General features: G+C 40.6%; 1 protein-coding gene across 1 annotated transcript in view; it reads right to left on the minus strand.

The window, feature by feature from the left end:
- CSMD1 (CUB and Sushi multiple domains 1) overlaps positions 1 to 26,731 on the minus strand; it is a 2,072,278-nt gene that overhangs the window by 223,825 nt on the left and 1,821,722 nt on the right. Inside the window, exons 30-36 of the mRNA XM_061404066.1 lie at positions 19,938 to 20,132; positions 16,150 to 16,266; positions 14,004 to 14,117; positions 13,594 to 13,689; positions 5,943 to 6,146; positions 4,968 to 5,092; positions 3,978 to 4,074 (exon numbers count right to left, since the gene is read on the minus strand). Coding sequence (XP_061260050.1) covers positions 3,978 to 4,074; positions 4,968 to 5,092; positions 5,943 to 6,146; positions 13,594 to 13,689; positions 14,004 to 14,117; positions 16,150 to 16,266; positions 19,938 to 20,132 — 948 coding nt within the window. The remainder of the gene's footprint in view (positions 1 to 3,977; positions 4,075 to 4,967; positions 5,093 to 5,942; positions 6,147 to 13,593; positions 13,690 to 14,003; positions 14,118 to 16,149; positions 16,267 to 19,937; positions 20,133 to 26,731) is intronic.

Consider the following 26,731-nt stretch of genomic DNA (forward strand, 5'->3'; position numbering starts at 1 on the left):
GTTCAAGATGCAGCTCAGGGATTTTTGAAAAACTGTTGCCACAGGCGGAATACCTTTGATGGCACTGCTTCACTGACCTAGATAGAACCGCACGTGCGGGAAGCTGAGCGACTGTGCTCCAGGTTTGGCAGACGCTGCTCCAGCCACTGCTATTTACTCTCCCTTAATCCTGCTTGTCAGCGACAGATTGGTATGACTTTTGCTCTATCGTGTCCATTTATAATTTATCAACTGTCTACTTCCAAAAATGATTTCAAATAGCTTACAATATAAGTCCTACATACACATGGCTATCCAGACAGAAAATCAAAACCCTGAATTTATTCAAGAAGTCAGTCAATTGTTTTTCTGGAAATGTGTACCTCTAGCAACTACTCATTCTTCTTTGCTTGTAGTCAACAGCTAACTTTTAAAAATGGGTTCAGATTCTCCTTTTTAATTATTTTGAAATTATCACAGGAACAAAAAAGTGTAAACATGTATTACATTTTGAAATATATTCAGACTTGATGGCTGATGTGTCATTTCTTCCATATAAAGTTTATAAAATACTCTTTTTGAAATATTTTAAGTAGCGTTTAACTTAAAATTGCAAATATGGTACAAAAAACTCCCATATACCCACTATCTTGCCATATATTACAGAATAATGATATCTAGCTCTGTCCACATAAGTGTGAAATGATCACCATCCACAATACAGGTATGTGTAAAGTTATTTCATTCTAAACCCTTTGGCTTCCCTGGTAAGTTCAGTCGGTAAAGAATACACCTGCAATGCAGAAGACCACCTGCAGTGCAGGATACCGGGCTTGCTCCCTGGGTCTGGAAAACCTCCTGGAGAAGGGAATGACAACCCAGTCTCAAGGAGAGAGGAGCCTGGCAGGCTACAGTCCATGGTGTCGCAAAGAGTCAGATACAACTGAGCAACTAAATCCTTTGAGAGCAAGTTGCAGACATTGTGACATATTTTTAATAAAAATTTAGTGTGCATGTCTTAAAACAAAGGTGTTTATAAAAAAAAAAAAAACAAACACTAACATAGAGGCAGCAGGACCATATATCCCACAGAAATCACTGGAATTTCGACAATCTGCCAATAACAGCTTTTCCATCTATGATTGTGTCCATCTATGATTGTGTCCCTTTAGTTTTGTGAGGGTTTTTTTTTTTTGGTTTGTAAAAATTTCTTAGTCTTCCTTTCCCTTTCAGGAACTCAATACTTTTGAAAGATATGAGTTACTTTTTGTGTGCAGAATATTTTTCAAAATCAATTTTTATTTTAGAAAATTAGAATTTAAAATTTTTTACAAATTATAGTATATAAAACTTAATAAAAATTGCTCATATGTAATATTTTTCTTTAAAGTTTTATAAGTTAATCAAATGCACACTACAAAGGATTTTTTGTCATTGTTTACATAGGAGATTCTCATGCTTTTAGTATTATACATTAATATATATTAATGAATATGTATTAATATATTATTTATATATTTAAGCTGAGACTACACTAGACATAAGTTCAGGAAATGAGATTGCAAAAGATTGGGAGTAGTTAAAAACCAAAACACACAGGGGTGGTGTGCAGTAACAAGTCATGTCTTTGCCCTGCCATAAGTCTTGGTGCAGGCAAACTTGAAAATGAGTTCTCCAAAAAAAGATGAACACATTTTGAAAAAAAAAAAAATGCTTTTTTTTAAAGCAACATAACCTCCAAAGAGAATGTTTGATGTTCTTCATGACTAGATTCAGGTGGTGATACATTTTTGGCAAAAATATCAAAATATGATGCTGTATTCTCCCCTGTTGTTCAGTCGCTAAGTCAGGTTCTACTCTCTGCGACCCCATGAACTACAGCACACCAGGTTCCCTGTCCTTCACTGTCTCCTGGAGTTGGCTCAAATTCATGTCCATTGAGTTACTCATCTTCTGCTGTCCTATGTTTCTGCCTTTTCACACTAGGATTCTCCAGTTCGTAGGATTCTCCAGGCAAGAATACTGGAGTGGGTTGCCGTCTCCTTCTCTAGTGGGCCACATTTTGCCAGAAATCTTCACTGTGACTGGTTCACCGTGGGTGGCCCAGCACAGCATGGCTCACAGCTTCTTTGAGTTACTCAAGCCCCTTTGCCACAACAAGGCTGTGATTCATGCAAAGGGTATCCTCCTGAGGCCACTCTGTTTGCCCGCTCTCAGAGGTGTGAGGGATTTGACTCAGAGGCTTCCAGACTCTACTTCAGGGTATTTCCTCCCAAACTCAGCTTTAGTGACATCATGCTGGCTACTTGAAATCAGCTCTGGTGGAGAAGGGCTTACTAGCTTCCCAGGTTGTGCTAGTGATAAAGAACCTGCCTCTAATGCAGGAGACGTAAGAGATGCAGTTTCGATCCCTGGGTCTGGAAGATTCCCTGGATGAGGACATGGCAACCCACTCCAGTATTCTTGCCTAGGAAATGCCATGGACAGACTGAAGCGACTCAGTGTGCATGCACTGGAGGATTTATACCACGGCAACCGCAATTCTAAGTCAAATATAACCTTTCTGTTCCTCTGTTTGCTTATTTTGAAAGCAGGCTTATCAGTATACCAGTGCATACCTCGTCCCGCTACTGGAAATCTTGACATGACTGCCTTAGGAAGGTGGTGTCTGCCAGGCTTCTCACTGTGAATGACTTTGTTCCTCCTTTGCAGCGAGTGCGTGAGAACCAGGTAAGGAGGTGCATGGAGACTGTGGCTGTCTGTCCTCATCAACCTCATATGCTACCTTCAGCCTCCACTGAGCTCCCCACGTGGCTTGTGTATGTCCTAACGGCCACCAGCGGCGGCTCTAATTCCATCTCCTTCCGATTTGTTAGTTTAGATTTATTATAGTTTGGGAAGGCTTTCTCTCCCACTTCTTACACTCATGCATGTGTCTACGCATATCAGCGTGGATCCACATATTTCTATTCTGTACAAAGTGGCTCATCATGCATGTTTTCTCTCCCAGAGCTTCAGAGTCAGTGGCTCTCCAAAAAGCACTAGTGCCTTTAAGGGAGAATGGTACTTCAAGTGATTTCAGAAACACACAATTGGGTTCTAGGTGGGTAACTCCTTGCTGAGGGGTTATTGTTTTACACCTCACAGGATACAGAGGTGGGAAATATGTACACACACACACACACATTTCTATGTCTATAGCTGTACAGTTGTACATAGGGCTTCCCAAGTGGCTCAGGGGTAAAAAACTTGCCTGCGAATACAGGAGATGTGGGTTCGATCCCTGGATTGGGAAGATCCCCTGGAGAAGGAAATGGCCACCCAGTCCAGAATTCTTGCCTGGGAAATTCCATGGACAGAGGAGACTTGCAGGCTACAGTCCATGGGGTTGCAAAGACTTGGACATGACTTAGTGACTGGACAGGCATGCACAGCTATACATGTGAAGACCATGAGTTCACACCAGTGTCTCTAGTTCAAATCCATCACAACCAGCTCCACGCCAGCTTTCTCATCCCTATGTATCTAACTCCCCGCCCAGTCATGAGAAACCCTGTCCCCATCCTCCGTATGTTTACTTTGGTTCTCAGTTTCCACGTCTGCCCCCGACCTTCCATCTGGACCCCAACCGCCTTGCTCCCTGACCTCAGTGCTTGGTCCCCAACTCCATCAAACACTTCTAACAAGTGCCAGAGAAAAGGAAGTCAGCCAACCCAATGTTCGTTGTCCAAGCCACCCCCACACAAAACTGACTTCAGTGAAGACACCCTGTTGCATCCACAGGGTAATAACCCACGTTCTCCCAGCGCGGGGCCCACCACCCCTCAGCCTGCTGCTTGCAGGGGACGGTGCTCCCCTTCCAAGCCTCCCAACACTAGAGAAACTTGTTAGCACAGAGAAGAGTCTCCCAGGGAGAGGTCAGCACTGAGTGTTCTCCTGCAGTCCGTCATGGCGTGATGACTTGGATTCACAGAAACTCAGGGACGGGGTCACCTCACCTGAAAAGCTCCCCAGCCTCGGCGCGCTCGCGTCACCACCGTCATAAATCTCCAGAGAGTCCCAGTTCTGCTCCGTGGCAAAGCTGATCACTTGAATCTACCAAAGAAGCCAATATTTATCCTTCACTTAATAAAATCAGACGAAAACAGAATGGAAACATATATGTAGTGTATATGTAAAATAGGTAGCCAATGGGAATTTGCTGTATGACTCAGGGAGCTCAAGCTATCTAGAAGGGTGGGGTGGGTGGAAGGTGGGAGGGAGCTTCAAGAGGAAGGGGAGGCATGTATACCAATAGCAGATTCATGTTGATCTGTGCCAGAAGCCAGCACAATATTGTAAATCAATTATCCTTCAATTAAAAATAAATAAATTTAAAAACTTATGGACTCTGTTGGAGAGGGAGAGGGTGGGAAGATTTGAGAGAAGGGCATTGAAACATGTAAAATATCAAATATGAAATGAGTCGCCAGTCCAGGTTTGATGCATGATACTGGATGCTTGGGGCTGGTGCACTGGGATGACCCAGAGGGATGGTATGGGGAAGGAGGAGGGAGGAGGGTTCAGGATGGGGAACACATGTATACCTGTGGCGGATTCATTTTGATATTTGGCAAAACTAATACAATTTTGTAAAGTTTAAAAATAAAATAAAATTAAAAAAAAAATTAGACTAGTCCAATGGGGTTTTCATGACATTAAAAATATACATGTGAGAGAAAGGCAAAACCAAAGAAGATAAACCATCGAAATGACATCCACAAAACTTCCACAATGGCACTTTTGATAGACTTTATTCTAAAAGTCTATCACCTTAATCTCGAATGTAGACACATGATTAGAAACACTTGGTAGCAATGGTAAGAGAAGAGAAACAGGTTATGGTTTGTATATTTAGAGTAACCAATACAAAAAGAGGGAAACAAAGAAGGGAAAAGCCTGTGGGCAGAGCTCTGTTTCTTAGGAGTCTCTGGGCTTTGCGAACATACCTGGATTCCTGATCCTTCTGTAACGATGATCTTCCATATGCAGTTTAAGTTGTTGCCATAAGGTTCAGGGAAGCCGGGGGATAAAATGGTACCTCTCCGCTGAGTGAAATTGCCACTGCAGGGAACTGAAAGCCAAACCCACACTTAGTGTAAATAAAGTACAGTGAAGAACACTAATTGTACTCAGTGCCCCTTCGCTGTGTGATCAGCTATTAAGAGATATTACATGGACTATGATACTTGAAAAGGCATTTGTAGCCAAGGTCAGACTTAGTCTGTTTTCTTTTAAATGATCAATACCATAGATGATCATCTGCTCTGCTGCTAAGTCTCAGACACTGTACCCAACAACAGCATCTCTGAAGTGAACTCTGTTTAGAGTAATTGCTCTACTACAAGTTAAGAAGCTCTGTGGAGTTTTCTCTTCCATATACAGACAGGCAGCTCCAATGGATACTAATGGGATTTGTGAACAAATCCAGAGAGAAGAGATGCTTAAAAGGCACAGATGAATTCAAGTGCTAATCATGATTGCCCTGGAGGTCCTTACACAAAATGAAGCAAATAAACTATCACCAACAATGTCTTTGTTATTTGGGATGTATTAACCTACTATTTTTCAGATCTTCATCAGCACCAATTTATTAAAAGGGCATTACACAAGACATGAAACAAATCAACATTATAATGATTTTTCCCCCAAATGAAATTATGTTGAATACCCATGGCTTGTGATGGCATACTTAATAAGTATCAAAAAGGAAAACACATTTCATACTTGTTAATCTGATGACTTGTTTCATGAAACACAGTAATTTTTAGGATTTGGCTGCTACTCAATTATTTCTGATAAAATAATTTGCCCTTTAAACAGATCTGGAGCAAGAGTCCGCTTACGTGGACCAAAGAGAGTCCTTAGTGAACTGGGACTGCGGACCCCGTGCAGGTGATCACACCGTGGGGACACACACTTACCCACGCAGCTGGGGATCGTGTCATTCCACTGAGCCAGAGCGTTGGGCACAGACTGGCAGCGGATGGCCGTGGAGCCCTGGAGCAGGTAGCCCGGGCTACACTCGAAGCGGACGATGGACCCTGCGGAGAACTCCGAGCCGATTCTCCTCCCGTACCTGGGCTCGGGGACAGAGCTGCACTGCGTGTCACTGGTCCTCGGGACAGCTAGAGGCAAGGCACACAGCACAAGCATCTGTGTCTGCAGCACAAAGCCACGATAGCTCCTTGGAAACAGATCTAAGATGAATCCAGGGAGAGTTTCTGCTGATGTGGAAATTAATAATGTCTTTTGCAGACTCTATGAGGAATGGGTCAGGGAGCACTGCCACATCTACATGCCTCCTCAAGTCAACCCTGAGGACCACCTCAGATTCCCATCACAGATGGGGAAAACATGGCCCATGGAGAACTGGCGCTTTATGAGGACAGAGTGATATTCAGGCACTGAATTTAACTAAGTACCCAGATTATTGTGCCGGTGATAATGAGATGACTAAGAACTTGCGCTCATCCTTAAGGACCTCAGACTCTAGTGAGAAGAGCTGCTATATAAAGGATTACTTATAATGTGACCATGGTGATTAAAAAGCAAAATTAAAAACAGAACTACCATATGATCCAGCAATTCTACTTCTGAGTGTTTGTCTGAAGGAAATGAAATCCCTCCCCTGGAAAGGCATCTGCACCCCCATGTGCGTCAGGGTATTATTCGCAATAGCCAGCTTACGGAAACAACCTCCATGTCCACCAATGAATAAGCAATGTCGTATATACATACGATAGAATACTATTCAGCCCTCTAAAAAGGAAGGAAGTTGAGCTACTTGCAACAACATGGACGGACCCATAGGACTTGGAAGTGGAACAAGTCTGTCATAGAAGGACAAATACCGCACAGTTCCACGGATAGGAAGCAATTAAGAGACAAACTTAGAGAAGCAGAGAGCAGATGGTAGTTGCCAGGAAATGAGGGGAGGGGTGCGGGGAAGGCAGAGCTACCATCCAACGGCAGACATTAAAGACGCCCAAGTTCTAAAGATCAGATCAGCTGACAAAGCTGTGCCAACAGTTAACAATGCTGTATTGCCTGAGTGCTAAGTTGTGTCTGACTCTTTGCTACCCCATGGACTGCAGCCCACCAGGTTCCTCTGTCCATGGGATTCTCCAGGCAAGAATACTGGAGTGGGTTTCCATGCCCTCCTCCAGGGGTCTTGCCAACCCAGAGATCAAACCCGCATCTCTCACGCCTCCTGCATTGACAGGCAGGTTCTTCACCACTGTGGCTCCTGGGAAGCCCCGAGGTGCCGAATCATGCACTGTAAATTTTACAAAATGCTAACTGCTCATTTTAAACAATGATTGAAAGGATAGCATGAGAGGGTAAATCTCATGTTACCATAATAAAATTAAGAAAAAAAAAACATACCATAAGAAAACATATAATTATGGGATTCATCCTGTCAGCAAAGACTTGAGAGGGAATAGAGGGGAACAGGAGTGGCTGAGGGCACAGCCAACCTTCTCCTTCCTAGGGTCTTCCCACTGGACCAGCAATTCTCCAGGGTGGGAGGCAGGGAACAGGGAGCCATTTGGGGCTGGAGGGGGCACTGACCCTTTCCCAGTGTCTAATATTACAACTGTATGTTTGGAAATGAAAAGAACAGATTATACAGCAAAGAGCAAAGCTTGGCAGTACACTCAGCTGGCGGGACGTCACTTGCTGAAGGAGTGGGAAACACGAGGACTAGCCCTGACTCTGACACCTGGCTGCTGGCTTCCTGAGAGCTGGTTCCCTCTGTGGACCACACACAGTCTTGGAGGCCACTGCATATTCGTGATCACAGGCAATCCCGGGAGCACTGTGCGAGCCGCAAAAAGACTCCAAATCCCCCGCCCCAGATTCACAGGACTGCCACCTCTACTGATCCCAGTCAGCCCTGCTCCGTCCCTCCCACATCCACGAACGGATGAAGATGCCCACCACCACAGAGGGCCCTGACAGCGCTGAGCCCACGGCAGCACCTTCAGCTCCACCGCACAGGCCTGCCTCCTGCAGCCACCCCCCAGCTCTCTGCTTGTCCCATGTTCTCCAGTGTGTGGATCTCATGGTCTTTGACCCTGGGCACAGTAGGGAGCCTCCTTCCAGTGAGGCATCCACCCAGGCTGTAGATCAGAATTCACTGATATGCAGGGAGTGATCACTGTAAGCGATTTTCCTGTTTACAAAAGGAGGCACGAGATCAAGTTTGAAAAACACTTCAGAGGCAAACGGGTGGGTCACCCCAAACCGACACTCTGAGAAATAGATCCACCAGGTATGCACTTGGGAGTTTGCATATTGGCTTCTGTCCCTGCATTGAGAGTCAGTTTGTGTTGATCATCTTCGAGATCCCTATCTTCCTGTCCTTGAGTACCTTCTGTAAAAGTGCAGCCCTCTGAGGGGGACATTTTGCTTACAAATAGTCTTTCTGTCTTTATGGTCCTTTTCTTAATACTCTGGCATCTTGGGTTCGATTGAACCCGAGCAATGACTGACACCATTTGGGTAAATTGCTGGAACCACTTCTATGAGAATGAAAGTCAGAACACTGCTTTGAATAAACTAAGCTTCAATTCTGTGTTGAAATATTTTTGCTCAGAAGGCAAAAGTTAATAAAATTGCATATTGTCTAATAACTATGAGAAAATTAACGATATTACAGAATATTTTTCTATAACTGAAAACAACACAGAATATAATACTCTATTGTAAACATATTGCTCACAGCTTATATTTGTCATATTTTAGTGTCTGCATATTGTGTTACAGTTGAACAGTAGCATGAGAGGGAGAAACAAACAAATAAATACAATGATACTCTACAGTCAATTCTTGACAATTTTTTTTATAAATATGGAGAAATCTCTAATCTTAATTGGTCTATTTGTCTTGAACTATTTGAGAAGCACCATTGCTTGTGGCCAAGTTTCCACACTTGTCGAAGGGCCTCCAACAGTGTTTTTCCAGGGTCTCACGAATGAGGAGAAACACACCATCAAGGGTCATCTGTAAACATGTCACTATTAACCTTTTCTTCACAAACTTCCAAGTTGTGTATGTTTAAGGAAAATAACACTAAATGAATAATACCTGCATTTGAATGAAATGACGGAGAACATACTTTAGAGGAAGAAGTTGGAAAAGTGAAGAGACCAGTTTTAAGAATCTGAGAAAATGGAGCAGAGAAACCTAGAATCTTGAAGCATCAGAAGTGCCTGTGGCATCTGTGGGGAAATTCCAGCCACGCTGATCAGCTGCTCCCTTTCAGCCCATCCACTAGGCATGTCCTCACCTGGAGATTTCAGGCCATACCACAGAGAAATTTCATGCCAGTAGCAATTATTCTAGTAGTCATGTATGGATGTGAGGGTTGGACCATAAAGAAGGCTGAGTGCCAAAGAATTGATGCTTTCCAATTGTGATCCTGGAGAAGACTCTTGAGAGTCCCTTGGACAGCAGGGAGATCAAACCTGTCCATCCTAAAGGAAATCAACCCTGAATATTCATTGGAAGGACTGATGCTGAAGCTAAAGCTCCAATACTTTGCCTACTTGATGCCAAGAGCTGACTCATTGGAAAAGACCCTGATGCTGGGAAAGATTGAAGGCAGAAGGAGAAGGGGGCGACAGAGGATGAGATGGTTAGATGGCATCACTAACCCAACAGACATGAGTTTCAACAAAGGCCGTGAAAAAGTGAAGGATAGGGAAGCCTGGTGTGCTGCAGTCCATGGGGTCACAAAGAGTGTGACACGACTTGGCAACTGAACAACAATGACAACAACAAGCAATTATTCTCCATGTTTCAGTGAATGCTGTGAGGCAAACTGAGATCAGCCAGGGCCGCGTGGAAGGGGATGAGGTTTGCCTGGAACAGAGGGTGGTAAACACGTGATGGGCTTCTCAGGCCATGGACTGTGCTGTGCAGAAACTGGGTGCTATTCTCTGGGACTTTCATGATCTGAAAACGGGCAATATTCTGACCATGGGGAAAACAGGAACAGGGAGTGGAAAAGCTTTTTCTAAGTTTGGGAGGAAGAATCTAGACTAAGGTTTTCTTTGCTTGACATCCTTTCTAGGCGAGCAGATACATGTTTTAGTTGATTTTCCCCAGGCCTCATCTTTTCTAAGATGGCATAAATTGTAAGTTAGTATTCCGGTTCTAAGAAATTCACATGTTGTATCAAGAGCTTATAAAACGCATACTTCTTACAAAGAAGATTGAGCATAAAGTGTTGTGCATAATTCAGTGATGTATGTTTGAATTCACAGACTAGTACTGGCTTGTCAGGACAGATTTTTCAACTATGAGAACCGAGTGACTTTGAGAAATAGAATATGTTCATCTGTCATTCAATGAAAAAGGAAAGACTGCTTTACTTGGATAAATTATTCTTGCTTGCCTTCAGGTTTATTTTATTGCTATCATTGTTTTCTTTTTTTTTTTCTCCTTCAACCCTAAAAGAGGTGCAGTAAGACAGCTGTTTGCTCATGTCTATAGCTTAGAGAATTTGTGGTGGTGAAAGATTCCAACACCCTCTTACCTGCCTCACTTTACGAATGTATCCTTCTACCTGCAAGGAGCACGGGAAGCAAAATAATAATAATAGTAATAAAAAATAAAACCCCACAATAGTCAAAACTATGATTTTTCCAGTAGGTATGTATAGATGTGAGAGCTGGACCATAAAGAAGGCTGAATACTTAAGAACTGATGCTTTGGAACTGTGGTGCTGGGGAAGACTCCTGAGAGTCCCTTGGACAGCAGGGAGTTCAAACCAGTCAATCCTAAAGGAAATCAACCCTGGATAGTCATTTGAAGGACTGATGCTGAAGCTGAAGCTGCAATACTTTGGCCACCTGATGCCAAGAGCTGACTCACTGGAAAAGACTCTAATGCTGGGAAAGACTGAAGGCAGGAGGAGAAGGGGACAAGAGAGGACGAGATGGTTGTATGGCTTCACCGACTCAATGAACATGAACTTCAGCAAACTCCAGAAGATGGTGAGGGATGGGGAACCTGGTGAGCTGCAGTCCACGGGCTCGCAAAGAGTTGGACACAACTTAGTAACTGAACAAGAACAACAAAAACATAAAGTTACAATACTCTGTAAAAAATACAAATAATAAAGAAGCCTCCATACTTCCGTTGCTTCCCAAGATCAGAAGGACAGCAGCATCCTCACCAGCAATGTCTCTATGTTATTAACCAGGGCCACACAGAAGGGCAGGGAGCGTGCCTGGGTTATGTACAGGTCTTCTGTGCCTGACACCTGCACCCATTCTTCATGCGACTCTGAACAGCTCTTTACAACACGGCTGTCTGTGAACAAGGGCTAGACAGCCTACAGCCACGGAAGTCAGGAAGTCCCTGCACAATTTTAAGCATTAATAACTTATGGAGGAATGAAGCTGTAAGTGGCACATGGAAGCAATATTCAGAAAGTTTTTACACAATGGAGTTGTAATAATTTCTAGGCTTCCACTTAACTACTATCTTTCAGAAGGCAATGTTCAATTTCACTTTCAAGAGGGATTGAAAACTTTCCCATGTGCTTCTGAGTGATTGATAAATTGCATTCAAGATCCTAATTCTTTAGCTCCAAAGGATTGGGCTTTGATAAAAAGACATCAACTTTTGCATAAACTCATTGCAATAACAAAGCAAGAAAAGGAGATACATTGGAATCTTAGAAGAAATACTGAACACGTTATAGTCATTATATATTCTTAAGCACAAGGAAAATGCATTGCTTCTATAAAGGATTTGTTTCTTTCTACTTTCCTGAATTTCATACATTTTAATGATCCCTGGGTCAGGAAGACCCCCTGCAGAAGGAAATTGCAACCCACTCCAGTATTCTTGGCTGGGAAATCCTATGGACAGAGGAGCCTGGTGTGCTACAGTACAAAGGCTATCAAAGAGTTGGATACAACTGAGCCACCGAACACATCCAATTGTAAATTAATGATAATATGTTGTTTTAAACCAAGAAATGTCATTTTAAAAACCATGACTTCTAAAGATAGCATTTGCAAACAGGGTAGATGTAGGATCATGTGCCTCAGGTATTTTATCTGATAATCTGATCAGTTTTCTAATCTTTATAAGAAATTAAAGGAAGTCCCTAATCAGGCAGACAATGCCAGGCACTTGAAGTTTTCCAGGACAAAAATATGTACTTAACCCAAGTAGCCCAGTTTCCTTAGATGTCATATCAACTTAGTTTGGTTTGTGAATTTGCTTCTGCAAAGTAATATAGCATGTATTTAAAGAAAATTAGGATTTGGTGAGAAGTGAGTTGCCTAAATTGGACCCTCTACTATAAAGGCCATAATTACTGGTTTAGTTATTTACATTTTAACAAAAGTTCAATTTGAACAATGCAGTTAATTTTAATGTAATAGCATTGTCACACAAGCAAGTGCTTCTTAAACTGGATTAGAGGTACTTCTCCTGACCTGTCAAACATGCTCACTCTTTCCGTGACTTTTAAATCATCCTATTCTGAATACTGAAGGATTTTTATAGTGAAATATTTTGAGGCCATGCATTTCTCAGTGTGTGATGATCATAAATGATTTATGAATGACATGACACATTGTTACTCTCTATAACTTGATGAAAACCATGATGTTGTTGAGAATGTTTTCTGGATAAATCCTTATTAAAGGAAAGAAATTTTTGCCAGGAAGTTATTCTCCTCCTCTGCTGAAGAAAATGTTTAAGAGCGGCCTGCAATAGCTCCAGCCTTCAGGAACACTGGGACCTAGAAACGCTAAGTATTCCTCTCACTTTGAACAGGAAGTTAGTGTATCTCTGAAAATGACAACCTCTGTCTGATCTCAGCTGGACAGTTATCGCAGTTCAGATCTAGAGACTTTCCCTGTGCCTCTGAAAGTGGACAAACTTTTCAGTCCATGGGGGTGTATTCTCAAATTCACATAATGGATATGCAAACCAAAGGTGAACTAGAAACAGGAAAGAAATCTTCACGGTCCAGAACCTTTGAGCAATTTCAAGAATTTTGAATAAGCTCCAAGTTCAAAAATAAATATAAAGATGTGACTGTGCCTAAAGTTAGAACTTAAGCAAAATAAAATAGGTACCTCCGGTGATAGAAACATGGATGGTATTTTGGGTTTAGTTTGATTTTATTACATTTCATTTTCAATTAGTTTTACAGCAAGGTTTGGAATCACACAATGTGTTTTAAGTATATTTCATTAAGATGGTTACTAAAATCTATTATGAAATATTTTACTTAATTAGGTTAAATGTTATAATATTGAAATTATTTTGCAAATTGTGGAGGGCTATACTAAGGTAATCTCATAAATATTTGTTCCCTGATCCTGTCAAATAAATGAAGCACAACTGTATCTTTGTCTTAGAAATATCATATTTAATTTTCAAAAGAAAAAACTTTAATATTTTTATCAAATAATGTTATTATAATTATACAGATACCCTCAAACTCTCAATTATTAAATAAAGTACAAGTCATGTTTTTGGTGCTGAAACCAGTGGTACGTGTGGTGTGGGAGGAGGGCAAAGAGGGCAGAGACGCACCTTGATACACGAAGTGGAAACCCCGCGCTGGAGCCCCGCTCTTTGCGCTGAATCGCAGCAGAATCTGGTTGGATGTGGCCAAAGGCAATGTCTCACCTGGAGGGAAAATCAGAGATCATCTATAGGACAGAAAATAACAGGGTGTTTATTTTCTGATATTTTTATTTTCTTCTGAGATAGGTATTAAATTTTCTGTGTTCTCAGGAAAAAAAATGATAAAGTCAAGTGGTTTTATATGTGGGATAACAATGCATTTGAAATTTTACATTGAAAATAAGATTTTACTAAGCAAGCAAGCAAATTCAAAGATGATTAAATTTTTCCTCCACAAAATAAAATAAAAATAGACAAGCTTAATATTAATTCTCCTGGCTGTGTGACTAGAATGAAAGAGCTCACTGAAGGTTTACCTGAGTGAGACCCCGAGAGTGAGCTGAGCAGTCTGGCCTGTGGGTGCGTCCCATCAAACAGCTCTGCCAGGTCATTCAGCGCCGTCTGGAAATAGGCGAACTGCCCAAACACCACTGAAAATGAAGGGGTGGGTTGGCACAAAATGTTTTTTTAAAAATAAAGAAATGAATGAGGTCCCATCACTTCATGGAAAATAGATGGGAAAAAGTGGAAGCAATGACAGACTTTATTTTCTTGGGCTCCAAAATCACTGCAGGCAGTGACTGCAGCCATGAAATTAAAAGACGTTTGCTCCTTGGAAGGAGAGCTACGACAAACCTAGACAGCATATTAAAAAGCAGAAATGTTGCTTTGCTGACAAAGGTCCATATAGTGAAAGCTGTGTTTTTTCCAGTAGTCATGTACAGATGTGAGAGCTGGACCATAAAGAAGGCTGAGAGCTAAAGAATTAATGCCTTCAAACTGCAGTACAGAAGAAGTCTCTTGAGAGTCCCTTGGACAGCAGAGATATCAACCAGTCAGTCCTAAAGGAAATCAACCCTGAATATTCATTGGAAGGACTGATGCTAAAGCTGAAGCTCCAGTACTTTGGCTACCTGATGCCAAGGGCCAACTCATTCAAAAAGACCCTGATGCTGGAAAAGATTGAGGGCAGGAGGAGAAGGGGACAACAAAGGATGAGATGGTTGGATGGCATCATCGATTTAATGGACATGAATCTGAGCAAACCCTGGGGGACAGTGAAGGGCTGGGGAGCCTGGTGTGCTGCAGTCCAAGGGGTCACAAAGAACTGGGCAGGACTCAGGGACTCAACAACAACAACAAACACAGGATTTTAGAGGCATTGGTCATCCTCAAGAGTGGAAATCCAGTAAGTTTCACTGTTCATTTTTTATAACAAAATAAATATTTTGAAGCCAGTTTTTCAGTTTTTAAATTAAATTGGTATTCTCCATTTTCCACTTACTGACAGAGTCAGTGGACCTTCTTGGGAGTCTGGTCCCTCCACCCTGGTTTCTGTGATCACATCCATCACCTTCTAAGTGTCAGACACCTGATTTTCTTAACACAGCAAGATGACACAAGGGAAGCCTTGCCTAGAAACTCAGTCACCCTTGAGAACTGCCTGAAAGAAGGAGCTTAAGATTCTGAGTATGCTTCCTTGCACTGTTCATGAGGTGATCTAAACTACCAGAGGCTGAAGTAAGTCCTTGGAGGAGGTTTTTATTAGATTTTTAGAAGCCTGTGATTAATATAAAAGAAGTTCATAGAAATAATCTGTCTCCTATATGCAAGTTTCTTGAGCAGCAATTAACTTTCTCATCACATAATTGTGTTTTTAAAATGTTTGCCCTCAAACAGAATGGAACCTTAGAATTTTTGTCAGTTTTATTTCTATGAGTGGTTGGCTGCTATTTTGGGTGTAAAGAAAAAAAATAATAGAGTATGTTAGGTTTTTACTTTTACTGTTGGGAGAAAGGAACTATTCCATAAATTATAAAAGCTATTCTCTTCTGACTCCAGGAAAGAATCCAACACAGAGGTATCTTCCCGGTCTAGGGTGAGAGAGGAGACGTTGAGGGAGCCTCCAGGAGCCTGTCAGCATAGGGCCATCTAGACACGAAGCCATCCCAGAAAAGTGGCTCAGGCTGGAAGCCAAGTTCAGGAAGGAAACTCGGGATGTCAGATTTGGAGGGATCAGACAGGGCACTGCCTGCTTTTACATCTGCAGTCACTCAAAGGTGGGTTCACTGACCCAGTGATTTCTAGAATAATCAATAACCAAATATACATGCCAGAATCTCACACACTGATCGGGTTCCCCTGGCCCACATGTGAGGAAATATCTTCCTCACACACAAACACCCGAAAGAGAAAATGCTTCCTAACAAAAACAAGAACAAAGCCAAAATTATTCTGCTTATTCTGGATTGGAATCCGAGAAGGAAGCTTAAGCATTTTACATCACACTGATAAAGACCTGCAGTGGATCTTGTATGAGACACCTTTGGAAACCTGTCACACATCATCTTCTTTTATATTATTTCATTAAATCAAGGGCTGATGTTTTTCTTTATAAAATGATGGAAATATTATCACAGAAAGAGATATGACAGTGAACTGAAAATAAGAAGAAAACCTTACCAAATTCCTTTGGTACCGTTATTGAATAGAGGCAGATCTGACCGGCGGTATAGTTGTGAGGGTAATTGGGTGACAAGACCACCCCCTCTGATCCCGTGTACTGGCCTCCGCAAGGGGCTGAAAGAGATCAACCGAGAATTATGTGCTGTGTGTAACCACATGGCAGGTGACAGGGACCTAAAAATGAGAGCATTGTGCATGAATATTCAAAGACCTAACAAAGTATCATGGTCAAAAATTGATTTTAATCTCCATCAAAAGTGAAATAAGAAGAAAAGCAAAGATTGAACAAGTGAGAATAAAAGTAACTCAAGAGGAGGACCTAATATTATTTTTAAGAACGTTCTCAGACACGCTAAAATAATAATGAAAACAGTTCTCATGAGAGTAGGAACAGATCAAATAAAGACAAATTCTTAATTTACTTCAGAAGTCTCACTAGAATTTTCCAGTTGATCTCAAACACCATATTAACTTAAGTGATACAAAGATTATTTCCATTTTCTAATTGTCTAATTACTATGAGACTAAAAGAAAAATAATCATTTTTTAGTCTTTGCTATCTTTTCATCATAGATTCAGCTCAAGAGTGACAGGTATAGTTACTAGTGTATCTGGGGTTTCTTCTTGTAAGTCCCACTGAAAGCTGAAGGAACACAAAAGTAGAAAGTTAAGGCAGGTACGCTGATGTGGTGCTACATGCACAACTCAATGAGAGACATTCTGTGTGTTTATTTTCCCTCTGATCATCTTTACTCTCAGCATTGCACTTGCTAAGAAAATAGAAAAAATTGTAGCCTGGATATTCAAAATACTATCGCTAAGCATCTTAAAGTAGACATCCAATTAAATTCCAGTTTTGAAAGACCCAGTTTTTGGATTAAATTGCAAGTCCTTCAATTTCTCCTGTTTTTACTTAAAAAGAGGTCCATGTCTACTCATCGGTTTAGAATACTATGTACCACTGAGGTGATACTGATTGTACCCTCTGTGGCCTGACTGCTGCTACTGCTGCTAAGTCGCTTCAGTCGTGTCCGACTCTGTGCGACCCCATAGACGGCAGTCCACCAGGCTCCCCCGTCCCTGGGATTCTCCAGGCAAGAACACTGGAGTGGGTTGCCATTTCCTTCTCCAATGCAGGAAAGTGAAAAGTGAAAGTCAAGTCACTCAGTCGTGTCTGACTTTTAGCGACCCCATGGACTGCAGCCTACCAGGCTCCTCCATCCATGGGATTTTCCAGGCAAGAATACTGGAGTGGGGTGCCACTGTGGACTTCATGCCTCCTTATCCTGGGTACACCTTCTGTGATCTGGATTCATAATTATTTTCAGTCTGTGGGAAAGTTTGTATTTCTATAGCTTATTTCTTCTCAGTGTGACAGTTTTCAAGCATTAAGAAGGATAGAAATCAGAGATAACGTGCTTAATCTTTTGATTAGCACACTGTTAAGTCCTAATGGATGGCCAGGATGAATAAAGCTCCTCAGAAGTTGATGCTGGCATTAAAGCGCATCACTGATGATCGCAGATATCCCAGGGCCTGCTCTATGCGCCTGGAAAGAGAAGTCAAGCTCTGGAAAGTCAACGAGGACAGCTTAGACACCTGACAGCTTCACACTAGTAGAGATTTCACTTAACTGAACTAAGAGCAGCCTTCATGCTAATGTCTTAACTCAGAGCAATTTTATCACTCAAACAATTGCCATGACTTCTTTTTTTAACAACCTTAAATAGAAAAAAAAGTGTTTTTAGTTTAGATGGAGGAAATTCTCTATGATAAACTTCAAAGCCCAAGGTTTTCAGTGAAATGCTCGAAGACTCCTACCAGTTGAAATGGATCACTTAATTTTTAAAAAATCAACCATACAAATTCTACCACATTATTTCCAAAATACATATATATATGTATATACATTTATATTTATAAATACACATAAATTTTCTTAAACACTCAAAGTTCAGATTTTTAAAGATAAGTACAAATGAAGGACAGAAATGTATTCTATTTTAGACATATAAAATTCAAGCAGATCTTTTTGCAAATATCCATTTTCTGTAAGAAAAAGTTAAACTATTTTGAATTTTAAGCAACAAGCATAAATGATAAGTGGAAATAAAGCTTTACTGGGCTAATATTTGGATGACCAAATGATCACACAGAAATCTTATCAATCAGGAATCATATCTTCTGATATATTTGTTCAAGTGCAACTGTTGTGCTTAGTTGCTCAGTCATATCTGACTTTCTGAGACCCTGTGGACTGCAGCCCACCAGTCTGAAATATATATATATTATATAAATATATATTTATTATATTTATAACATATATTTACATTTATATAAAATATTTATATATTTATTTAAATATATATATATATTTCAGAAATAACATGGTTGAATTTGTATGGCTGATTTCTTAAAAAATTAAGTGATACATCTAAACTGATAGAAGGAGTCTTCCAGTATTTCTCCAAAGATTTATTTGTTCACAAATAGGATAAAAGAATATTACTTTATGATAATAGGAAACAATGAAAACTAAAAAGGATGAAATGAAAGAAAACAGACGTGGCATTTTAGGTCCTCTGCTACCTTGATAAATTGCACTGTGCTTATACATTCTTCCCCAGATTTGAAGATAAGCGCCAAAACTGCATGATACACTTCAAAGCAACCAAACATTGGTATAATTGAGAAAAATATACAGAGAGTTCTTGTTTAATTAGTAATAATTATTCTGCCCATGTTATTGTGTTAATCTGAGAAATAGGAATCACTTTTCTTATGCTAGAAATTCTTTTATATTATTATGATAACAATAGGAAAATAAATACGCTCTTGCTCTTTGGTAATTAATGTATTAAACAGACCATTTCCTAAATGAATAAGGACATGCAACAGCATTTACTGCAGATGGTAACAAGAAACTAACTCATCCATTTGGTTAATTGGAATATATGTAAACCCAAACCAACATAAACAGAAGCCATTTTGACCCATGCAAGGGACTCGAGGGTGTTTCCATTTCTGTTCTAACTCAGTAGGAAACCTCAATGAAAAAGAACTGTAGGCGACAGAAAGAAAAATTATGTCATGCCTTTAAAACAAACTAGTCCAAAATATGTCCTTTAATATACAAACTATGAAGATGTTTAAAATATAGCAACATTCACTTAGCTTGATTGGTGATCTGAGTAATTCACAGATATTAATTCAGCACAAATGCGCTGTTCTTCATGAGCTATCCAAAATAAAATATGGGAGAGGTCATTTCTGCTTAATGATTTGGAATTCTTAAGTTTTATTTAAATTTAAATAAATAAAGAAAATCATTCTTTGATGTTTTATGCACATAGATATGATGACTAGTTACCAGAAACTGTGCTTGATGGGTCTTCAGATATGGAAAAAAACTTTTAATTTAAATTAGATTATTTATCTATTGCCTAAACGTGACCTCTTTTTGTTTTTTCATTGAGTCTGTGGCTAGAGAATTTATTATCATCCCTCATAAGTTCAAAGTATGTTTGAATTTAATACAGTGCACAGTTTTCACAGTTGGAAATGCCCAACTATCTAAGTGAAAGAAAAATACTCTCCTCCCAGAACCCTGATAAATTAAATTAAACAGTCAAGGAAGTCCAAATCCTTATCCCACGTTGCTCTGTGGGGTCACCCCACTGATAGGGGTAGAGGACTGATGTGCAGACCCTCTTCCAAATGAGGGTCCGAGTTCCAGAGGGAAGCTATCCCTGAAGGCAGCTTTGGCCCCACATGTCGGTACATACCATTGCAGGAGGGCAAGACCCGGTTCCACGCGGGCTTTCCATCCCCTCCAATCACACACGTGATGGAAGACGGGTCAGCGATCTTGTAGCCAGAGTCACACTGGTATGTGACAGTTGAGCCGAGCTTGAAGTCGGTCCCGATCCTTGTCCCATTCATTATGTTTCCAGGGTCAAAACAGGCTTCCCGTGGTTTCTCTGTGGGAGAAATGAATGCAAACTCCATGAGAGCAGGGATTTTATTTCTTTAAGTGTCCAACAAAGGAAAAATGCTAAAAAAAAAAAAATTGATTGACTCATGACCAAGTTGTTAATGTTCAAGTCAATGATTATCATAGAAAAACAGAAAAAAAACTCCTTTGATAAAATTACATTTCTCATTTTTCAAATGACAACAAACTGCAGAATTCCTGTTGTGGTTGATTTCCTGACTTTTATACTTTATTCATAGTAAAATGAAATCACACCACATTTTAGGAAGAGATGGGAGAATTGGCTTCTCAAAAGGAGTCTGGCTTAATTCATGTGAGTTAAGGGTGATTTTTTTTATGCTGGGAAGATGATCAAGGAAGGAAGTTCTGATCTTGTACTACCCTCACTGAATCAAGGATGCCAAATTTAGCTGGAAAACATGTTTCCTGATCCGTAAGGGCCAGGCCCTGTGCCTTGAATGTAATAATTACCCAAGACAGTTCCATTCTAATTGCAGTACCTGCTGCAAGGAAGTGGGGGTGGATCATGTATCAGGCATTGAGCTGGATATCTTGCATGTTTCATTCAAATGTTCACCCATTTCTGTGACATGAGGATGATCTGGGCACTGTTTTACATTTTGAGAATATGAAGCTCAAGATAGGCTAAATAATTTTCCCAAAAAATTGCCTGCAAAGTCCTGTCCAGTTATAGGACCACTAAAGGACACATTTGCTAAAAACCTTGTTGTTTAGTCACTCAGTCATATCTGACTCTTTGTGACCCCATGGACTGCAGCATTTCAGGTTTCCTTATCCTTCACCATTTCCCAGAGTTTGCTCAAATTCCTGTCCATTGAGTCGGTGACGCCATTCAACCATCTCATCCTTTGCCATCCCCTTTTCCTCTTGCCTTCAATCTTTCCCAGCATCAGGGTTTTTTCCAATGAGTTGGCTCTTTGCATCAGGTGGCCAAAGTTTTGGAGCTTCAGCTTCAGCATCAGTCCTTTCAGCGAATATTCAGGGTTGATTTCCTTTATTTTATTTTTTTTTTAAAATAATAATCTTATATTTCTTTATGGTAATCAGGAAAAATGTAGACTAGTCTTTTATTTATGCTGATTTAATTGTCATATTTACATATTTTCTGCCTTTTGATTGGCCCATACATCTGTTCTTTTTTTTTTTTTTTTTTTAGGATTTATTTATTTATTTATTTATTTATTCTTCCAATTTTATTTTATTTTTAAACTTTACATAATTGTATTAGTTTTGCCAAATATCAAAATGAATCCACCACAGGTATACATGTGTTCCCCATCCCGAACCCTCCTCCCTCCTCCCTCCCCATACCATCCGTCTGGGCCGTCCCAGTGCACCAGCCCCAAGCATCCAGCATCATGCATCGAACCTGGACTGGCAACTCGTTTCTTACATGATATTTTACATGTTTCATTGCCATTCTCCCACATCTTCCCACCCTCTCCCTCTCCCACAGAGTCCATAAGCCTGTTCTATACATCAGTGTCTCTTTTGCTGTCTCGTACACCGGGTTATTGTTACCATCTTTCTAAATTCCATATATATGCGTTAGTATACTGTATTTATGTTTTTCCTTCTGGCTTACTTCACTCTGTATAATAAATTGACTGGTTTGATCTTCTTGCTGCCCTGGGGACTCTCAAGAGTCTTCTCCAGCACCATGATTCCAAAACATCAATCATTCAGCACTCAGCCTGCTTTATGGTCCAACTCTCACATCCATACATGACTATTGGAAAAACCATAGCTTTGACTAGATGAACCTGTGTCGGCAAAATGATGTCTCTGCTTTTTAATACACTTTCTAGGTAGGTGTGTCATAGCTTTTCTTCTAAGGCTAAAAACCTATCTTCTTCCAAATATAAGTACAAAGCTGTCTTCTTTCTCTCACACAGTCTTGTAGCTGTGTCTTGTAGCTTGTGTCTTGGTAGCTTTAATATTGTAAATGTTCTATTTTTGCAGACCTTCCAAATATCTCTAAATCATGTATCTATATCTCCTTCTGTTGCATATAATTCCACCATTTGAATTGCTTTCTGTTTGTGCTTTTAAACTTTGTTCACTCCATCAGCAAAGCCCCTTGTAACATCAGAAACCTCTGGAATGGAATTTTACAGCTTTTCGGGTGATCAATATAGATGTTATACTGAAATGTTTTTCTTTTTTTGGGGGGGGTTACAGTTAAGAAAATGCTGTTTGTTATGAATATGTGTGAGTGTGTGTGTGGAATGGGGTTAACATTAATAATACAAATATAGGCTCAAGGACAACTTGAGTGCATCAAATAAATATGTTTCAGCTCTTTTCATTTTTTTGACAACCTATCCCCCAGGGCTAAGCACACACATAAAGGATTTCTGGAGAGTATAAATGCAAGGCTTTCATTTTACCTTTATGGGGAGTTGTGATCAATATGGATTATGTTCCCTTTTAAACATTTTCCCTCACTGAGTATCTGCCTACTGTGTATGAGTGTTTAGTCACATCTGACTCCTTGCAACCTCATGGACTGTAGCCCACCAGGCTCCTCTGTCCATGGAATTCTCCAGGCAAGAACGATGGAGTAGGTTGCCATTTCCTTCTCCAGGGAATCTTCCTGACTCAGGGATCAAAGAGACTCCCCTCTCTTGCATTTCCTGCATTGGCAGGAGGGTTCTTGATTACTGTGCCACTTGGCAAACTCACTGGAGTGAGTAAATCCACACAGTGGTGCTAGGGGATGCTCCTGGGAGATCGTGGCAGGGGAGCTAGTAAAGAGTGAAGACGAAATGAGCTCTGAAAACCACATCTTGAATCATCTGAGGAATGGTTTACATCAGCAGAAGAGGGAAAAGGCACAAACTTTGTGAACTTCTGCAGGACAGAGAAGAAGCCTGCTAGGCTGCATTTATTCAATACTTCTCAGTATAGTTTTAATTGTCTCTGTATCAACATCAGCCAAACAGAGATCTCTTTGGCAATGTTGTCCTAATCTATTATAATCAACTATTAGAATATATTATTTACATACTTTTGTTAAAAGCACAACATAAATATATAAATATTATATTATCATGAGTATCACATGTGCTATATAATCATATATATCATAGATAATATAACAATTATCACATATCATACCTCATTATCATGTGTACTATATTATCACACATATTAAACATTACAATATGCATCATATGCCATATATACTATATTAGCATACATAACATATTGAACATTGTCATACATCATACATATCATATGCCATGCATAATATTTCAATTATCATACATAATATATCATATCTATACATTTTGGAAACCCCTCTAGGTCTTCTAGTTTGCTCTGGTTAGAGTCTCACAGCAAGAGCTGTGAACTCTGTTGGGACCCACGCTCTCTAATCACTTCATTAAAAACTGATTTGTTCAAGGAGCAGGGGACATTCTGATAATTCTTTGTAGCTTCCTCAAATCCCACAGAGCACAGATCATTTATTTTAATCAAATAAGGGATGAATAAGCAAAACTGTGGTCACCAGAATAATCTTTCCATCCGCTTCCTTCCAGGAGAACATACCCAGCATCTAATAAATACAAGCACTGGTCTAGGGTATACATTTTTCTCCTATAAAATAACAGAGAAAAAAATGCGTTTCTGATGCCTGGTCAGCCTTTTTGATAATTTTTTTGTTATAAATCTCTGTTGGTTTAGGGTATGTTTAGTTAAATAACACAGCCTCATTTTCTGCTCCATGTTGCTAATGGAGAGCTCTGAGGCCAGTTTTTCTTCATTTCTCCAAATGAACTGCATCGAATCTTTTGGTTCCATTTACTCAGTTGTCAGTTCAGGATGTTTGGTGATAAATCACGGTACTTTCTCTGCTTATAATTTGTCACAATTTCTAAGGAGATGACTTCATTACACAGTTCCTGTCAGTTCTGCTTTAGGACGCTTCCCAGAACTCCTGCCCTAGAGCCATGTCGATGGACTCTGCGGGGTCTCTGGGGACACTGGCAGGACTGCCCCAAGGCTCCTTTGGGTCAAGTCCAAGCGCTGTGTCTGCTCTCTGCTTCCCTGACCAATGACAAATGCATAGTCTTTTTATTTTCCCTTGAAGTACAGTTGATTTACAATATTATATTAGTTTCAGGTGTACCAACAGTATGGTGATTCACTATTTTTGCAGATTGTATTCCATCATAAGTTATTACAAAATAATGGCTTCAATTTCCTGTGCTCTGAACAACAGAGGATGAGATGGTTGGATGGCATCCCAACTAAACGGACATTAGTTTGAGCGAACTCCTGGAGATAGTGAAGAACAGAGGAGTCTGCTCTGCTGCAACCCATGGGGTTGCAGAGTCAGATACCACTTAGCAGCTGAACGTCAACAAAATAGTGGCTAATTCCCTGTGCTGTAACAAATGTCCTTGCTGCTTATCTACTTTTATACATGTGCGTGTGTTAGTCACTCAGTCATGTCCAACTCTTTGTGACTCCATGCACAATAGCCTGTCAGGCTCCTCTGTCCATGGGATTTTCCAGGCAAGAATACTGGAGTGGGTTGCCATTTCCTTCTCCAGAGGATCTTCCCGACACAGGAATTGAACCCAGGTCTCCTGCACTGCAGGCAGATTCTTTACTCTCTGAGCCACCGGGGAAGTAGTAGTTAGTTAATCCTGTACCCCCTAGTTGGTCTCTCCCCTCTTCCTTTTCCCATTTGGTAACCACAAGTTTGTTTCCTATGTCTGTGAGGCTGTTTCTGATTTGCTTATACATTAATTTATATTATTTTTTAGATTACACTTCAGTTCAGTTCAGCTCAGTTGCTCAGTAGTGCACAACTCTTTGTGACCCCCATGGACTACAGCACGCCAGGCCTCCCTGTTCATCACCAACTCTCGGATTTACTCAAACACATGCTTCATGAACAGTATGAAAAGGCAAAAAGATAGGGTACTGAAATACGAACTCCCCAGGTCAGTAGGTGCCCAATATGCTACTGGAGATCAGTGGAGAAATAACTCCAGGAAGAATGAAGAGACACAGACAAAGCAAAAACAACACCTAGTTGTGAATGTGACTGGTGATAAAAGTAAAGCCCAATGCTATAAAGAACAATATTGCATAGGAACTTGGAATGTTAGGTCCATGAATCAAGGCAAATTGGAAGTGGTCAAATGGGAGATGGCAAGAGCGAACGTTGACATTTTAGGACTCAGCGAACTAAAATGGACTGGAATGGGTGAATTTAGCTCAGCTCAGTTCAGTTCAGTTGCTCAGTCATGTCAGACTCTTTGCAACCCCATGAATTGCAGCACACCAGGCCTCCCTGTCCATCACCAATTCCCGGAGTTCATTCAAATTCATGTCCATCGAGTCGGTGACACCATCCAACCATCTCATCCTCTGTCGTCCCCTTCTCCTCCTGCCCGCAATCCCTCCCAGCATCAGAGTCTTTTCCAATGAGTCAACTCTTCACATGAGGTGGCCAAAGTACTGGAGTTTCAGCTTTAGCATCATTCCTTCCAAAGAACACCCAGGACATATCTCCTTTAGAATGGACTGGTTGGATCTCCTTGAAGTCCAAGGGACTCTCAAGAGTCTTCTCCAACACCACAGTTCAAAAGCATCAATTCTTCATCACTCAGCTTTCTTTACAGTCCAACTCTCACATCCATACATGACCACTGGAAAAACCATAGCCTTGATTAGATGGACCTTTGTTGGCAAAGTAATGTCTCTGCTATTCAATATGCTATCTAGGTTGGTCATAACTTTCCTTCCAAGGAGGAAGTGTCTTTTAATTTCACAGCTGCAGTCACCATCTGCAGTGATTTTGGAGCCCAGAAAAATAAAGTCTGACACTGTTCCTGTTTCCCTATCTATTTCCCATGAAGTGATGGGACCAGAAGCCATGATCTTAGTTTTCTGCATGTTGAGCTTTAAGCCAACTTTTTCACTCTCCTCTTTCACTTTCATCAAGAGGCTTTTGAGTTCCTCTCCACTTTCTGCCATAAGGGTGGTGTCATCTGCATATCTGAGGTTATTGATATTTCTCCCGGCAATCTTGATTCCAGCTTGTGCTTCTTGCAGCCCAGCGTTTCTCATGATGTACTCTGCATATAAGTTAAATAAACAGGGTAACAATATACAGCCTTGATGTACTCCTTTCCCTATTTGGAACCAGTCTGTTGTTCCATGTCCAGTTCTAACTGTTGCTTTCTGACTTGCATATAGGTTTCTCAAGAGGCAGGTCAGGTGGTCTGGTATGCCCATCTCTTTCAGAATTTTCCACAGTTTATTGTGATCCACACAGTCAAAGGTTTTGGCATAGTCAATAAAGCAGAAATAGATGTTTTTCTGGATCTCTCTTGCTTTTTCGATGATCCAGTAGATGTTGGCAATTTGATCTCTGGTTCCTCTGCCTTTTCTAAAACCAGCTTCAACATCTGGAAGTTCACAGTTCACGTATTGCTGAAGCCTGGCTTGGAGAATTTTGAGCATTACTTTACTCGTGTGTGAGATGAGTGCAATTGTGCAGCAGTTTGAGCATTCTTTGGCATTGCCTTTCCTTGGGACTGG

This window comes from Bos javanicus, chromosome 27 (assembly GCF_032452875.1).
Source record: "Bos javanicus breed banteng chromosome 27, ARS-OSU_banteng_1.0, whole genome shotgun sequence".
Taxonomy (NCBI): domain Eukaryota; kingdom Metazoa; phylum Chordata; class Mammalia; order Artiodactyla; family Bovidae; genus Bos; species Bos javanicus.